Consider the following 18,087-nt stretch of genomic DNA (forward strand, 5'->3'; position numbering starts at 1 on the left):
GAAAGTAAACGGCTATCTCTCCGAACTGTCTCGCTTCTTCACTGCGAAGTGTCTAGCCCTCTCCCCTACGAAATCCTCTGCGACCTTGTTCACAACCTGGACGAAGGAGGTCAGGCTACCGCTAGGAATTCACGTCGATGACACACCAATTCCGACGGTGAATAATCCTAAAATACTCGGAGTAACATTCGACAGCCTGCTCTCCTTCTCTGCGCACGCAACCGCTATTGTCAATAAAGTACAGAGCCGCAACAAGGTCCTCAAGTCGCTAGCCGGCAGTACTTGGGGCAAAGACAAAGAAACGTTGCTGGCAACATACAAGGCAATAGGCCGGCCGGTTTTAAACTACGCAGCACCAGTGTGGTCGCCGGGGACTAGTTGGACGCAGAGGACGAAGCTACAGACGGTACAAAATACAGCACTTAGGACAGCGACCGGATGCCTCCTGATGTCACCAGAACACCACCTCCACGATGAGGCGAAAATGCTCCCAATTAGGGAGCACAGCACGATGCTCTGCAAGCAGTTTCTTGCTGGGAGCCACAGATGTGGCCACCCAAATAGACAGCTGCTTGCAGAGGAGCCCTCGCCGAGGCACGTCAGGAGGCATCTATATGAACTGACGGACGAAGTCCAGAGGTTCATTACGCATCCTCTGAACCCGTCAGCTCACAGACAGGCCCTGAACGGCATTCACAGGGACGCAGACTCGAGTTATGTAGACTCAAGACCTGTGAATGCCGTTCTAGGCACACAAACACCGGACATGACGCGACGGAGCTCCATCTGCCTTGGGAGACCAGGACAACAATAGCCCAACTTCGGTCTGGCTACTGCAGCATGCTAAATTCCTACCTGAGTAGGTTAAATGCGGATGTGCTGAACGAATGTCCGGCATGCGGAGAGACCCCTCACGACTCGAAACATCTCTTCGTATGCCCGGAAAACCCCACAATCCTAGCGGCGTCGTCCCTATGGACCGACGCCATAGAGGCTGCACGCTTCTTAGGGCTGCCGTTAGTGTAACTCGACGACAACGACTGAGATATCAGCCAATCTGGACGGGGTTGTTGTAGCCGCATCTGGTAAAACGAAGAGTGTAGTCTCTGCAGTGAAATATGCAGCACACAAAGCCACTCTGCAGCCAATTGCTACGCGAGCGATTATTGAGCGTTCCCAGACAGCAAGAGAGAGGAGACGTATTTTGAGGAGAAGGAAGAAGATGCGCTTAGCTGGCGATTGACCGGATTTTCGTAGTGCGTCAAATCCTAGACAAAGGCCCCTATTATGAGTTGCATTCGATTTTCGACTGTGGTCGAAAGTGCTGAGCGAACGAATTTTCATTTGGTATTATGGCGCTCATTCGATGAAGAATAGCGCTATTGTGAATTTCGCTCGTTTAGGTTGTTCACAATAGTATATTTTTCACCGCTGAGAAGCTTTGTTTACAAATCGAGCAAACTAAATAGTGTGCTTATACATATTTATGTAAATTTGTTCTAATTAAAATGAAGTAAAAAAGAAAGCAAGTTTATAAAAACGTGGTAAAATGAGTACAACGAGTTCTGGTTCAACGATTCGTCAGAGGATGAGAGCTTAGTAAACTGGCCAGGAGTAGCAAATGTTTAAGAGAGTTTAAGTTTATTAGTCTTTCGAATATATTTTGATATAAAATATATTTAAGAAATTTGTCTACAGATTCATTAAAAAGTTCCGACCATCTAAAGAGGCGTTTGTGAGCCAAATCTATTTAAAATATTTTAAAACTATCAACAGCGCTACGATTTTGTTCTCAGAGATCGTGCCAACAGAGTATTGGGATTTTCTTTCACAAGTAAAACCAGCCTTTCGAGCTTGTGTTTAGTATTCACGATGTTAGAACTGCATGAAATTAATAAAAATTGTTTAAAATTAGTGTCTAGCCGCCAAAATGTAAGAAAACATATACAAAATCATAAATTTTTCACAATTTTCTAACACTTCGCTACACCATCGAAAGCAAAATTCTGTTCGACAGAAAATTCGATACTCAACGAAAATTTCGACACGCTTGCATAGCTCATAATACGAGTTTCACTTTCGATCTTCGATAGCCAGCGAAGATCGAAAATCGAATGCAGCTCATAATAAGGGCCAAACAAATCGACATACAACCATTTCGTTTACTTCAAAACAGCAATGAGCAGAGAGAGCTTTCGCTGTTCACGCGCCTATACAAAATGTATAGGAAGCTTAAAAGAGCTTTGCCCGCGGGCAAGGCAGTGCTCAGCAGTGCTTCAAAGCCACTCCTAACAACACGAGAGGGATGGGAACTTAAGACACATGCACATGTATGTATGTACTTATTTAGAGTGACGTTGAGGCCTCTCCGCACCATTTTAAACAAGAAGAGATGGAACTTTTTCAATATAGATATTGGATAGAGCTGCCCATCCCGAAATTCAATTTTTAATTATCAAACCCGCCCATCCCGACGTTTTTCAGAATTGTATCGCGGATCCTATGGGTCCCGAAACCTATCATACCGTCCACCCCGGTCATTTTGAAATCAGTGCCATGTGTCCCGCGGGTCCCAATATCCCGTGCCCATCTCTAATCTGAATCACAGAAAAATTAGAGGAGGCCAAAGACCACGCGGTGAACGACGACGAAATTCCCAGCAACACGCAAATAGTCTGCGGGTATTTGAACACAGCGAAGAATAATATTCTTAAAGAATAACAGATGCTGCTGCAGGCTAGGTTAACAGTTGAAAAAAGCAGAGCGGTCTGTTGACACAAACTCACCCTCTCTATAAATCTCTCATCATGTCCATATATTATGAGAAAGCTTTTGGGGGCTATCTTGAGGAAGATCTATGAACGCTATTTACGTGTCCGACGAATTGTATAAGATTTATAATATCGTGGGACATAGTTAAGGGCAGCGATTCTGCTAACTCGAGAAGTTTCGAGCGTATGGATGAATCGGCTCCCTTGGATGAACAACGAAACAGGGAAGGAAGGAATCTGTCTACACCTGATGTAAGAAACTGGCGTGAACTTCGCAAAGGAGAGGAACATTCGTTTTGTTAGCTCCTCAAATTCATTGTTCTTTGGGTTAATATTTTATATCAATCAGTTCAGAAAATGTTTAACCATAACTAGTTGCCGAATAAAATGAGTAAATTCGATCGCAAAAATGCATGCACAGATGGCGTCTTGCAGGTTGAAATAAGTAGTCGAATGTACTTTTTATGAAACAAAATGTAGAACACCGTCAACAAGACTTTATTAAAAAGCTTGACATTTTTTCGAAAGTATTCAACTATATTATAGATATTGCGTAAAGTTTGAAACTTGGATTTATATGTTTTTTGTTAATTTCACTCCATATTATAAATACATACAGCATACATACATACCTTATGCGATAGACGAGCACTTCATCTTCATCGGTGGAGAAGAGATCGTCACGATCTTTTCGACGAAAACGTGACACCAGCGCATAGGAGGCTAGATACAACAACATTAATAGCAGCAGAAATATCTACGAATAGAAATAAAATAAATATGTATTTGAGTTGATACAACACAAACGTACGTATGTAGCATGTATACTTATGTATGTGTGTATAGATATATGATAAGTTAAAGTACGTACATATGTACATAAGTAAATACATAAAATGTATCCAAATTGATACATCTAAACCGATTCGTTTTTGTACATACATACACACACACAATAAACTCGTGTGTATAATTTTGAGCGACACTGCTTCTATGCCTCTGCATAAATTTGGACACATTTTCAAATAAGATATGAGCATTTCCACATAATTGTCAACAACCAAGACCGAGAACTAAAATGTTAATAAACAAACGATTTTTTTTAATAAAATTTTTGAAAGATATCTAAATTTATATAAAACATTGGTTTTGGGACATTCCATGTAAAAAGAGGAGAACGACATAAATTGAAATATGCCCTAATTATCTCTAATTCGGACTACTACTCTTTTTAAGTTACTACATTTCATTAATCTGGTGAAAAATATTAAAAAATAAATAAAAAGAAGTTGCAATTTTTGTCTATGGAAACTTTTATTTCATGCTTAATTACTTTACACCAGTCACAAGGAGAAGTCCCCCCACCAGTCACAACTTTAAATATTTGTTAATGTTTCTATGAAGATTATATAAACCTAATTTTTATTGAAAAAGAAAGCGTATAATTCATATTTTACAACACAAAAATATCGTTCGTGAAAATTAAGAGTATTGGCTAAAATTCATCCTTGAGTGTACAAGGGTAAAATAAATTTATTTTCAGTATCCCACCAGTCACATTCTTTAAAATTATAGTTACATAAAATTAAGAAACCGTTTGGTATTTTTTTTTATAAAGGTTTAAAGGTTCGTTTCAACCAATTTTCAATAGATAAATGTACCCACTATTTTCATGGTAATACCTAACATGTTTGTTTACAATGTGACAATATCAAATGTAAAGGTAACCCATCTCGTTTGACAGACACTTGAACCTTAACATTGCGCGTTGTTGCACTTTACACTGGACACTTAAACTTGCGCGTTATGTTTTTGTTTTTCGAACCGTTGAACCGAACCGAAACCCCGGTGCAAAGACCAAAAAACCCGCTTTGATGAACCAATACAAAAGTGCAAAAACGGTTCGAACCACTGAACCGAACCGACCAAATTTTTCATCCGGTTCACGTCCTTGATCTACATTAGAAACAGATCGAACTGATTGGCTTGATGCTATTTTGAAAGTGATATGTTGAGACAGCAAGTTGCCCACATTAGGAAAAGGAACAAAGTTAAAACAGAAATTTGACAGATGTTAAGACACATTTAGTAGAAAATAGAGACGTGGGATTAGCACAGTATATATACATACATCGTCGTTTAAGGTACAAAACCGCGTATCAACAAAATCCAAACCCGCGTATCAACAAAATGCATAACCGCGTATGTGACGTTGCATCAATTATTTTCTAGAGAGTGAAAACACTCATATTTCAAAATGATTCGCTTTTTTATAAAGCAATCGCATTTCTGGCTAGTATATTTCAGGACGAATGGATAAGGATTGAGCCAAGAGCATGTGTGACCAAATCCAATTTTTGGCAGCAAATGTCAGTTACGCGGTTTTGCAGAATGACGATACGCGGTTTTGTACTTTTAACGACGATATGTATATAAGTCACCATATTTCGCGGTGATTTTTGAGTCTTTATATGCAAAAATGCGTGGCATGCATTTGCTCTATACGAAGTTACTATGTTCGAAAATTTGTTTTGTATGGAAGAAAATAATAAACATCCACATATGCATTAATTCAATTTACTGGACTAAAACTCGTTGTGTTTATGTGTTCAAATGTTAACAAATAAATATTAAATGCTAACAAATATTCGTACATATATACAGTCGGCGTCAAGATATGCTTACCCCGCCAAACATATTCTGAGTGTTCAGAATAAATGAGTCCGAAAGGAGTCCTAGGTAGATAAGAAGTATGAGTTTCAAAAATAAAAAATGTTTTACTCTTATATGAATCTTTTAGGATTCATATATGATCCAAGTTATGAGCCAGCACCTTGCACCTATATAAAAACAATAAAGATTTGAAATTTATATCTAAACTTGTTTATACAGAGATTAAAAATAATTAGAAAACAAAAAATTTACAAAATTTAGCTGCAGCTGCTGATATTAAATGAATGTTGGAAGGTGTATATGCACGTAAATATGTATGTTATTTAAAAAAAAAAATTGCTGAATGCCTTTACAAATATAGTGCGTTCAATAAGACTCAAAGAACAACCTTAAATAAGAGCCGGAATGTAGTAATTTATGAGGCCGATAAGAGCCTCAAAAAGAGTCTGATATAATTCATATATGAGGCCAAAAATTGGTTTAAAAGAGTCCAAAATGAGCCGTATGTGAGGCCAATAAGAGCCCAATATGACTCATATTGAGGCTCATTTGATGTATGAATTTTAACACTCTCATATCGGACTTTTAAATGAGCTCATTATGCTCGTAAAGGCTCCGAAATAGGACTCCTTAAAGACTCATTTATGACTCCAAAAGTTTGCTGGGCCCTGATGTCTCATATTTTCGACGCTGACTGTATGTTAAAGAAAGAGTATATAAATATTTATTGTGTGATAAATTCAAATATTGTGATTTTTATTAGCTACATGCATGTTCAATGTCACCTTTTTTTGTTTCTAATTGTTTGTTTGTTGTATCTTCTTTTCATGGTTAATTTAAAATAATGATTGGCCCCTGAGGATGCTAAGCAGTTTTAGCGAAACGTAGAGCAAAACAGTGAAGAAAAAACGTTTGTTTTACTTGCACTAATCACCAATTAGGTCAAAGAAGCTCATCAAAATTAACATATCTGCATATTTGGAACTTTCTGCATACAAAGTTTGTTGTTGTAATTTTTTTTTATTTATCTACAGAGTTTGAAATGCGAATTTATATGGTGCTAACACCCAATTTCTCGAAAGCAATTTAAGTGAAAAATTATTTTAATTTTATATGTAAATTAACGGAAAATAAGAAATTATTTTCCGTTTAAATTACTGCTGAACCCGGCTGTAAGTGTATTTAACTGGAATTTAATAAAAAAAAAAACTTTTAAACAAACGAAAGAAAAATTGTCAAAACTGGTCAAAGTCTTTCCCAATTTTCTTCATATGAAAGTATAGACACATATGAAACATACCCTGCAGTGAAAACCCAAACCAGTTAGAAAAAATACTAGTTCGTAAACTAGTATGTGCCTACCAGGTCGACATTTTCGAAGAACTTAAGCGTTCAGCGACATCTGACAAATGAAATGAAATGAAATGAAATGAAATTGCCAAAGCCTAAAATAAAACGCAATTAATTGCTTTTCTTACAAATGTCGGCTGTGGCGTCACGTGAAGACTACTGGTTCTGGTTCTGGGATCGCAGGTTCGAGGCCGCTCGGAGGTGGTTAACATTTTTAAAGTTAGATCAAGTAAGTAGAAATAATTATTTCAATTTAAATATAAATAACAAACTTAAAAATCTAGTTGCATTACAAAAAAAAAGAAACAAATATATGGGAAAAAATACTTGTGCCATAAAAAAATAGATTAAAAAAAAATATTTTTTTTTTTTTTAAATTTTACCACTCGTAGGACATCGCAATGTTAAAAATACCAGTCGCTAACATTGAAAAAGGATAGAACGTGAACTAGTTGGGCTGAAACACAAACTGGTAGAATTCTAGTTCACTTTCTCTGCTTTCCCTGCAGGGATATATATCTCACGAGTTGTTTTTTTAGTGACACTCCCTTCTCCCGCCAGAAAAGAAACGATAAAGCATTCTTCTTACATTTATTTCAATCAATGGAGTTCCAGAAATAAGTTCAATAAAAAATAAACCAAGTATTTACACAGTTTTAGCCTTAAAATGGTTATCTACGCGAAAAAGTACCGAAATTACTAATTTTTTCATTGTCACTCGAAAAAACCAGATTTTTTTTTTTAATAACTTTGGGAAGATTTCAGATAGAGTGTTTAGATCAGAGGCAATGAAAGTTGGCACCAAATAAATCATATCTGTCAAGTTTCAAAAGTGTGCCACCAAATTAAACAAAAAATGGCAGCATGCAATTTTGTAATTTTTGAAACTTAACGATTTCTTTTTTTTTTAAATACTTCAAAATGTTAACTTTAAACGATGAAAATGTTCTTTTGCCAAAACGAACCAAATCTGGAGTAATAAAGCTAGTGTGCCAAAAACTCCAATCTAAGAATTATCGAAAAATACTAAAATCTGATTTGTATTCCAGTCGCATTGCAGGATTTTTTTTTGCGTGGTCTATTGTAACAGGCATTTTTATAAGGTGTTTCCACGACCAATTTGCTGTTAGTTTAAATCGTTTTGTATTAACGATTCATAAATTTATACTAAATACTTCTGTGCATTAAAAATTTTTGGTAGCAAAGAAAAAGTATTTTTTCGTATAAAGGCAGTATTTGAAAAAACAGCAGTATACATTTTGAAATCCAAAAAAAAAAGTATTATACTGCAAAAGAAAGTATAGAAACGAGCGCTAAGGATGGACTATGTATTCTTAATCGAACAAAAATCTGATAAGTTAAACACATAATTCAATTATACATACATACATACATACATCGATTCTAGCTGGCTGATTATACATATTGGGGTCCATAAATGTGTGATACGTGGACTTTAGATCACACTTTGTAAATTAAAATACATACATAGTACATGTTGACAGTAGAAGCTCACATTTAAGTTGCTTTGTATGTACAGTGGCGGTCAAAAGTGGATGAATGGTGTTTTGTTTTTAATATTTACAATGATTTTCAAGATAAAATTGGTTCATGCTTTAACCAAACTTTTAACCAAAATCATATAAATCAAAACTTTCAATACCTAATATAGAATTCAACAAGTTTTCATGTTGTTGTTGGTGTAACAGCATACAAATTCCCCAAAGAGATTTTGGGGAGTGTTGCTGGAGTGACAGTCCTCCCGACTGTCGTGGGAACGCATCAACATTCGTTTTTAGCTTTAGTTGGGCGTTCCAAGCACGACGATTACCTTTACACAAAAAAAAAAAAAAAAAAAAANCTGCAATAGAAAACCTTAAAAAAGAATTGACGAATAGCTTTTGAGATGTCAGATTGTGTCCAACTAAAATATTTCTTGGGTATGAAAATTGAAAACTTCAAAAATGGTTTGCAACTACCTCAATAAGCAAATACTGAAACTGTTTTGGAGAAATTCGAAATTTCGGAGGGCAACCCAGTGAAAATTCCAACGGAGAATAATATGCATTTTATTTTTAGAGAAGATCCTGGTTCTTTGGAAAAAGATATAGAGCTTTTGGGTAGTTGGAAATATGGGTAGGTTTCAACAAAACCCATCCGAGAAACACTGGCAAGCCCTAAAGAGAATCGTGCGGTATATAAAACGCTAAATTAGTTGGATACGCAGATGCTGATTTGAAAGGGGATATAATTGATAGAAAGTCAATTAGTGGTTAAGTCTTCAAAGTATTTGGTTGTAATGTATCATGGTCTTCGAAGAAACAAACAACAGTATCTACCTTTTTGAGTGAAGCAGTCTCAGAAGCTACTTGGATCAGAGGATTACTCAAGGACTTGTACCAAATTGGTAAAGTCTACGTCTAAAAAGCTTGATAAATAATTATAATCGGATAAAGTTTTGTTTATTGTTTATTGCACCAAAAGCCGTTCTGCTTAACCCAACTCTAAAAGCATCAAATCGACGCAAATTACGGCTAGGAACATAAAATTGGATTCTCTCAAGTAGGGACAGGCGCTCAATTTTTCCCGATAGGATTCCCAATAAGAATGAGGCAGCCTGAGAGGTTCTACTGTTGTGCAAAGTTGGTAGGCTAATTAGCCGACAACGGGAGATGTTAAGATGGCAATGGTTCAGCAAAATTTAATGAACGTAGAGCAAAGCGTATAAATACCTTTTGCACCTTTTCTAAAGAATTAGTATGAACTATATGACTTTGTCTCCAAATAAAGGCAGCATACTTATTCCAATTTGGAACGCACAAACGCGGTATAAAGCATCTTAATAGTATAAGGATCGGTGAACTCAGAAGTGTGAGTTTTGAGTCGAAATGAACACCAAGATCTTTCGTCTCACTTTTCGAGTCTAGGCAAGTATTTGAAATACAATAAGATGTTGGTTGGTAATTGTACTTTTGATTTAGAAAATGATACTTTATGGCATTTCTTGATGTTAAGGAAAAGCCGATTTTCAACACACCAAGTATAAAGCCTGTCAAGCTGCGATTAAAGAGCAGCCGAATTTTTGTACATCTAATTTCGGAATAAATTTTCAAGTCATCAGCAAACAAAAGACCCCTACCATTTGAAAGACAAGAACTGATGTCACCTTAGACCGCATCTCGTACGTGATATATTTACGATACTGCTTGGAATCCCGTCCATTACAACAGCATCGAGAATAGAATATATATAGCTTAGAAGGAAAAGTGTAACAGGTTAACTTATTTTAAGCATTAAATTTAACTTTACTTTAATTATATATTGCAATACATAATTCAAATGTATATAGGTCAAATGACTGTAATAAATAAATAAATAAATAAATAGATAATAAAAAGTATGAAGAATATTGGACCCAAGCTGCTTCCCTGTGGGACCCCTGAAAGAGAAATAACTGGCTTCGACTAAACACCATCAATAACCACCGTGCTAGTTCTCACGTGTAAGTAGGACCTGATCCACTCTAAGAAGCCCGAGTGGATTCCCATACATTCTAATTTGGTCACTAAAATATTATAGGAGATATCGTCGAAGGCTTTCGAAAAATCTGTGAACATATAAATCATATCAAGTTGAAAGCCGTTACAAAATCCTCTAGGCAACTTGAGCAACCCAAGTGCGAAATGCGGAAACCGATCCGAGTGGAGCCTTGCCTAACGGCAGAAAGAGAGAGAGCTTCGGTGGGGCCACTCCGACTTATCCGGTTTAAGGGCTCACTAAGTCTGCAGCTCTTGTTCACCAGTAGGTGTGGCTGCAAGCGGTCGTCTGAATTGGAGCAAGCGGCTCGCTAAACGTGTTTTCGGAAGCCATTGCACAGTGGTTCAAAATTGGTATTTTGTGTTCGCAATTGACTGAAGCCTTCATGTTACACTCAATTTGATCATCTTTTTTAATGAAAACTAATAAAGATTTCAAGAGACCAGCAGTGGAATTCCGACAATCGGTACGATAAATATCCATCGCTAAAATTCTCTAAGTTGAAAGCCGTGGTGCCTAAAAGTACGCAACAATGAAAAGTAACATAAGCAAAGTGTAATCAGCCAAATCTGGCAGTATGGGGGCATGTTATTAGATGTTGCATGTTGTTAGGCGCGCCTACTTTTGGAGATTTTTAGCGATCGAAATTAGCGAAAGCGAATATGTATTAAATTCTTTAGTGCAAAGTGCAGAAAACGTAGCAATTTTGAAGAAAATCAATTCTCCTGTTCCAGTTAATAAATGTTTCATAATAAAAGCTATGTCCTCGAAAATAAGTATATTATGAAATACATTTGGCCTTTTCTGAAATACATTTGAGCTTTTCTGAAATACATTTGCCCTTTTCTGAAACACATTTGATATTTTCTGAAATTCTGAGATATGTAGTTCGGAACTAGCGCTTTGTCAGACTGTCTCTAAAGGCTGGTTTCTCCAACTCAACTTAACTTAGTTAAGTCAATTTTCTTGACTTAGTCAAGAATAAGCTGTGCAAAACGTAGGCTATTTTTTGACTTAAGTCCAAAAAGTGGCTAAACTAAACTAAGTTGAGTTGGCCATAAGTTTTACTGCAGGGACTTATTCGCACGCACACAGTGACACCAATTACATCTATGGAAGATAAACTCGGCCCCTCAACAAACTTATTAATATGTACTCAGTATTTTCCCATCCTTAGACACGGATTTGGGAAGCAAAGGTTGCAAAGTTAATTGCAGCTTTTTGATATTACTAACTTTCGACTTAATTTTGGCTATAACTGCGGGCCTTGTTTCCCAGATCTGTTTTTAAGAATGGAAAAATACTAACCACAACTACGGGCCAAAGTTCGCATGTTCGATGTTTATTACTACGATTAAATTCCCAGAAATACTTGAAAAAAATTTTCCTAGTCTATTTAAATAATACTAATTTAAACAAATGTTGACCTGCTACATTTAGTTCAGTAAATTGTTATTTCCTGCTACTATGGTTAGAATGTTTTTCGATCAAACTGTTGGATTGGGAAGCTATCTATGAAATTAAAAATTGCTGAAAAACTTGTATTTGTCTGTAAATTCCGCCTTCAAGAAAAATTTCTATTTCCGGCTTGTTTAAATTCTCGCTTAACGACATATAAATGAAAATTTATAAGTTATAAGTTTTTAATTATCTAGTTGGGCTTTCAACGCCCAAAATTTTTTGTTAACTTTTGATCGGGTAAAAAAAGTTAATATCAGCTTTCGGATTCTTGTTATTGAGGACCAGACGCGGCCAGTGGTACCCCCTTTCCAAAATTTTGACCAATTTTGGAGGTTGAAAGCCCACCTAGATAATTACGGATTGTAACCCTCACTTCCTTCTCCTTTCTGTATTGCCATAAAAAGAAGCCGAAGTATTTCTGCGCAGAACATCTTTCTGAATAGGCGGCCTTCGGCCGAACTTAGGGATAATAACCCTCACAAAGTAGAATTCTCTTTCTGTGTTGCGAAGAAAAGAAACTGAACACCTTTCTGCGTAGGTTAATAACTTTTGATCGGAAAATTTCTTGCTTCTAGTATAAGCAGCCAACTGTTAAAAATTTTATAATAGCTCGTACATAAATAAATAAAACATTCCTTCAACTTACGAATACTTATGGGAAAAGGTATCTAAATTTACACTGAGGACAAAAGCGAAGTATCCCTCAAAATTTAAGGCGAAAATGTATCCAGTTGGATACATATGTATCAAAACGGCAACACTGCTGGCAAGTTCCTGGATACTGCTGGAGAATACGAAAACTTAACTCTTTCCTGCGGAAAGCAGTTTGGTACAACAAAAAAAAAAAAAAAAAACTTAACTAATAATATAACAATCCTTTACTAAAGTACTATAACGTAAACATATACCTATCGAAGATGTTTTTGCAAAACCGGCTATCTTACGGCATTCAAATTTTAAACGAAAGCGAAAAAACGGGTTTTCTTTGAAGGCATAGCCTTGATAGGCGGTATTTTCTTTAGCTATTATTTTACAAATCCGTTGTTTTTAACGATTTTACGATTTGTATGCATAAATCTCGATGCCTCGGGATTACCAAATCTCATTTTTGCCACCACGGCGATTTAGGCGGTTTAGCAACTGGTCGATAGGCGGTTTTGAAAAAATATCCGACGATATTTATATTTATGTACATTAACAAATTGCAAAGCTAGTATGTAGTATAATGAATTTGGAATGCTTACGATGTTTTCACGTAGATTGTTATGAAAAATCTGCAATTTAATATCAGTTACTTCCTCCTCTTCCTCGTCCATATCGCCACCAAAGAACTTTTTAAATTCCCCGTTTGCAGCGGCCAGGTTGATAAAAAAATGTTTCCGAAATTTTTACGCTTTGATATGAATTCAGAACACTTATGGGTGGTGGTATGCGAACCCTGCATTGGTTTTTACTATTAACAACTTCCGATTTTCACGGCATGCTTATCATTTTAGCCTGCACGGCGCGGCGGCGAGCAAATTGCGCTATCATTAGTTTCTAATCTATTCGAATTTAATGCTTGAGCCACAAAGGTCAGGCAGCCTTGGAAGAAGTGGACTGTGAACCGCCGCAATATAATTTCGGCACATCAGCACTGAAAATGTTTAGCACAAAAAAGGAAACGATACCAGATATAAAAGTTTATTTTTCACTTATGTGTGTTAACTCATAAAACGCAGTTCACTAGAAAATCAAAGATTTGTTTTTATTCCCGTTTTCACTCACAATTCCGAATGTTTTCAGTTTCCACTTCTTTGATTGCCACAAAAATCTCCCCTTTCGGTTCAATAGCGATTTTTACGGGTGGGGTTTAGTACCGCTCACAACTATTTCGGGCTATTCCGTCCAAATGGGTGGCCCGATCCAAAAAAAAATTTCACACACTTGTAGTCAAGGGTCCACGCAATATTTTAACACTCACTTTTGTAAATGTTGGTTACTAATTTATTTACAAATTGGGTTTGAAATATGCCCTTTTTTGTAAAATTCGGAAATTAGGGTNATTTTTACTTTTTGTAAAGCAAAGTTCTGGTTTTTGCATAGAATTATTTATGTGACTTCACAACAATGTTATATCTTTATACACATATACATTTTCATCCGCACCCACATATGAAGCTAATTTTCCAAACAAATAATTTTTCAGAAATTTCCACGTATAAAAAACGCAAACAAACTTCAAACGGACAACTCAGTAGAACTGGAAAAAAATTGATGACACTATCGATAGTATGTAAGTTTCCAATACCCCGACCAACGATGATTTTTCCGCAAATATCGATAGTTTTTCTCTAAAAGGCCCTACACACGGATCGATTTACGGCCAACCAGCTGGCCAACCGATAGAAGTTGTGGTAAATAAGCCGTGTGTAGGCAAGTTGGCAATCCTTCGTCAAGTTGTACGTCAAGTTATACGTCAAGTTGGAGAAAATCAAAAATTTTTAATTTTTGAGGCAGGTTGGTAAACTTGTTGCTCTGTGTGTAGGCAAGTTGGCAACTTAAAATGCGATTTCACTTTTTAAAGGCGCATTAACGTTAACATGTGTTTTTCGGTTCGTTTCGCTAGTGAAAATGCGTATAACTTATGAAAACTGGTTGGTGCGTTTGTAGGGCATTTCGTTAAGTAGGTTGGTCAACTGGTTGGCCGATAAAGCAATGCGTCTGTAGGGCCTTTAATATGCCTCGGTTATAATGGAAGTAACCGAACGGAGTGAACTGGCAAGGTCGGTGCACATAACTGCAAATCTTTTGTTCAGGATAAAAGATCTGCACCGTTCACCGATTTTCAAAAATGGGGTGTCAAATTAAAGCGCTGGGCCTGTAGATGTGCAAACTTGTTTTATTTTTTCGAACGGAGTTGCCACCCGTAGAACAAACGAATTCAAATCATTTAATTGGCAATGCCATAATAACTGCGCCGTTCGTTCGATTTTCTCAGATGCGGTGTCAAATTAAAAGGCTTGGACCTTAACACCTTTTAAAAAATTATATTCAAATTATCTAAAAAAAAAATATGTATTACGAAATGGGTAATGTGAAACGGGCGCTAAAAATAAAAAAAAGCTATAATAATGCAGCGTTTTTGCTGCATTTAAAATGCAACATTTAGCACTTTCGGATATATGTTATTGAAGAGCGTTCATGCTATGGCATTTAGCAAATATACATTTACGCGAGTTCGAAATCGTATGCTTTTGACAAACAGTCGTGTTCTAGTCACTTATTCAGATCCGTATCTATTACGATCAATTCTCACGGAAAAGATAATGTACAAAAACCCTACTGGTAAGAAAAAAAATAATTTTAGCCCAAAAATTCAATACAAAAACTTGAATTGTTTTAAGTATAACCGAAAATTTATTTGTGTATATGTTCATTTGTCGGTGCTGTTAATTGAAATTTCCTCACTTAATTAGGAAACAAAAGAAACATATTCTTTAATTTCCGTTAATTTAAATTCAGTTGAGTTTGACACTTTTCAAGATTTTGCCAGAAAAAATTTTTCTGACTAAATCTGACTACTTCCGACAGAAGAGGGTCACTCTCACTGAGTGTTTCTCTCTCATTTTTGCTGACAATTTCGAGTTAAGGAACGCTTTTTGGACTAAATCTGACTACCTCGGACTTTTTGTGACTATTTCTAGGAGATAAGGAACGCAACTAATATTGGCAAATGCTCGATATGCTACAACAAAATCGATAACAATTAAAAGTGTTGCCACATCAACATAAAAGCGCTAACTCCATAACCTACTTATAGCGTGTTTCGACCACAGTATTTACAGTAATGCAGCGTTTTTGCTGCATTTAAAATGCAACATTTAGCACTTTCGAACATATGTTTTCGAAGGGCGTTCATGCTATCGCATTTAGCAAATGTACATTTACGCGAGTTCGAAATCGTATGCTTTTGACAAACAGCCGTGTTCCAGTCGCTTATTCAGATCCGTATCCATTACGATAAATTCTCACGGAAAAGATAATGTGCAAAAACCCCTACTGAAAAGGAAAAATAAATTCTAAACCGAAAATTCAATACAAAAACCTGAATTGTTTTAACCATAACCGAACATTTGTTTGTGTATATATTCATTTGTCGGTGCTGCCAATTATATTTTCCACACCTAATTAGGAAACAAAACAAACAGAGTTGATCACAAATTAATCCAGATTTCTATCAGCATCATATCGATGTTGAATTTGCGTAACTTTTCTTTATCCAAATAATGTAAAATAATAAATGAAATCTCGATCGGCGATCACTGAAACGCAGCTAGCGGTTGTATACTCGAAAAAGCAATGTTGCCACTTTTTCTCATTAAACCATGTTCGAATCGTGGAAATTTTGGAAGATCACAGGGTTGCTTTTAGCATTTAGATTCTAAATGCAAAGATTGAGTTGCATTTAGTTGACGAATTTTGTATGGATAAATGTACATTTAGAGTAGCATTTAGAGCTAAATGCGCTAAATGTACATTTACGCGCAAGCAAAAACAGCCCATAACAAACCTTTTCGCAGTTTTTCACCAATTGGTCTCCGAGGAGTACTTTTGTGTTGTATGCAGCGTTTTGGTTTTGCGGGCACGGCAATACTTACTGTGGGGAATTTCGCCTCGTGATTAGAAAAAGTTCTTTTCGAGGATAAAATATATATAATTGTGTTATTTATGATCAAAATGTAGGTTGAATATCATATCAATGTTTAATTAAGAATAATGTCAATAGTAAAGTACATAATTATTGCCTGTGTTTCTTTAAACTGGAAACTGAAATCGTAATTATAGCACTGAATGGAGTTTTCTTAAATGTAANGAAACCTCACAATAGTGAGAGTGGTGAATTTTGTGAGGGCAACATAATAGGGCTGTTAGTTTTCGTTGTTTTCTTTGCTTTGTTTACTTTTCTTTCTTTTCCAATGAAACAAGATGGCGTAGAACTCGCTTCAAAAATCGACTTTTTTCAATCTCTTGTTTTTGCGTGCCCTTGTATCGTTCGTTAATGGATACGTGTCACGTTTGCGATCACACCTAAAAATTGTAATAGATTATGCAGTAGTGCCAATTTACAATGCCTTCTGAACGTAGCAACCCTGCATGTCATTAAAACGCCATTTTGTATTTCATATCCGTCATATTTTAATTGAGGGAAGTATTTTATCTTAAACTTTAAAAGAATAATGCCAGATACTGGAAAAAAATTGAGTGAACTGCGTGTTTATGATTTGAAAGAAGAGCTTGAAAAAAGAAAGTTAGAAACTTCTGGCGCTAAGGCAACTTTAGTGGAGCGGCTTGAACAGGTACTTATTAAATTATTACCTAACGCATGTAAAACATGCAGGCTGATGGAAATATTCAATACACATGCTATAGATATAAATATGAATTTGTATATGCGTGTATATATGTAACATCAATAATTATTTTAGGCGATCAAAAGTGAGGGCTTAGATCCTGCAAAATACCTTTTTATGCCTAATACCAAAGCCACCCCTAAGAAAGCAATGGACGCAAAAAAAGTTGGTGGAAAGCTCATTGAAGAAATTAAAATCAAAGAAGAACCTATTGACGAAGATGATCTACCTATTAAAACAGAAGATGGCGGAGAGGAAGAATACTATGACGAAAATGACCAATTCGAGGGCGATGACGACGATCAAGTCGACCAAGTAGGCGATGTGGATGATGAATGTGTAATTATCGAGGATGAAGTAGGTGATGGTAATAATGATGGCGCAGATGAAGAAGGGGATTATCATGATGGGCCTGAAGGTGAAGAGGAAAACGCGGGCGAGTCTAATGAAGAATCAATAAATTTAACTATTGGGGAAGAAGAGCAAAAGCTCCTACACGACGAGGTGAGTAAAATTAAACTAAAAAATTATATTAATTATGAAATGTCGAAAGGCGCTAAATATCAGATGAGGTTTTTGCTTTATAAATGTGTTTTGCAGAAAAATACTTGGGATGTCTTACCCCGAGTTAACATTTTCTGTGTCGGAATGGTTCCCCATGGGGTTGTGAAGGGTCGAGGGGTCAGGTATTACTTTTTACAAAGTTTTCCATACCCAACTCTTGATTCCTGATTTTAATGACGCCCTACCAAAGTGGAATTTTTAACATCTTCAAAAGCTTGTATTTCGAAAACTATTGACCCGATTTTAAAAATGAGAACACGGTATAGATAATTGAAATACTGATATATTGTATACTGATTTGTATATATTTATATATATTCTAGGAAACAAAAACAAAT

The 18,087-nt window shown here is 36.1% G+C and overlaps 2 protein-coding genes across 4 annotated transcripts in view; one reads left to right on the forward strand and one right to left on the reverse strand.

Moving 5' to 3' along the window:
• Positions 1-13,635, reverse strand: part of lili (LMBR1-like protein lilipod) — a 22,611-nt gene extending 8,976 nt beyond the window's left edge. For 2 of the 3 annotated variants that reach the window (XM_017630140.1, XM_017630138.1), the window contains exons 1-2: positions 13,037-13,622; positions 3,404-3,528 (exon numbers count right to left, since the gene is read on the reverse strand). In XM_017630140.1, the coding sequence (XP_017485629.1) occupies positions 3,404-3,528; positions 13,037-13,108 (197 nt within the window). In that variant the 5' untranslated portion in view covers positions 13,109-13,622. Of the gene's footprint in view, positions 1-3,403; positions 3,529-13,036 lie in introns of all 3 variants that reach the window. The other variant, XM_017630139.1, reaches the window with a different exon arrangement.
• A 3,308-nt stretch (positions 13,636-16,943) lies between these two features.
• Positions 16,944-18,020, forward strand: LOC108374168 (SAFB-like transcription modulator). The gene is made up of 2 exons (XM_017630136.1): positions 16,944-17,131; positions 17,261-18,020. The coding sequence occupies exons 1-2, from the start codon at positions 17,012-17,014 to the stop codon at positions 17,915-17,917; spliced, it is 777 nt and encodes a 258-aa protein (XP_017485625.1). The 5' UTR covers positions 16,944-17,011; the 3' UTR covers positions 17,918-18,020.
• The last annotated feature ends 67 nt before the right edge of the window (positions 18,021-18,087 follow it).

The sequence above is a fragment of the Rhagoletis zephyria genome, unplaced genomic scaffold, assembly GCF_001687245.7.
Source record: "Rhagoletis zephyria isolate East Lansing unplaced genomic scaffold, Rhagoletis_zephyria_1.1 Rzeph_scaffold_07424, whole genome shotgun sequence".
NCBI classification, from domain to species: Eukaryota; Metazoa; Arthropoda; class Insecta; order Diptera; family Tephritidae; genus Rhagoletis; species Rhagoletis zephyria.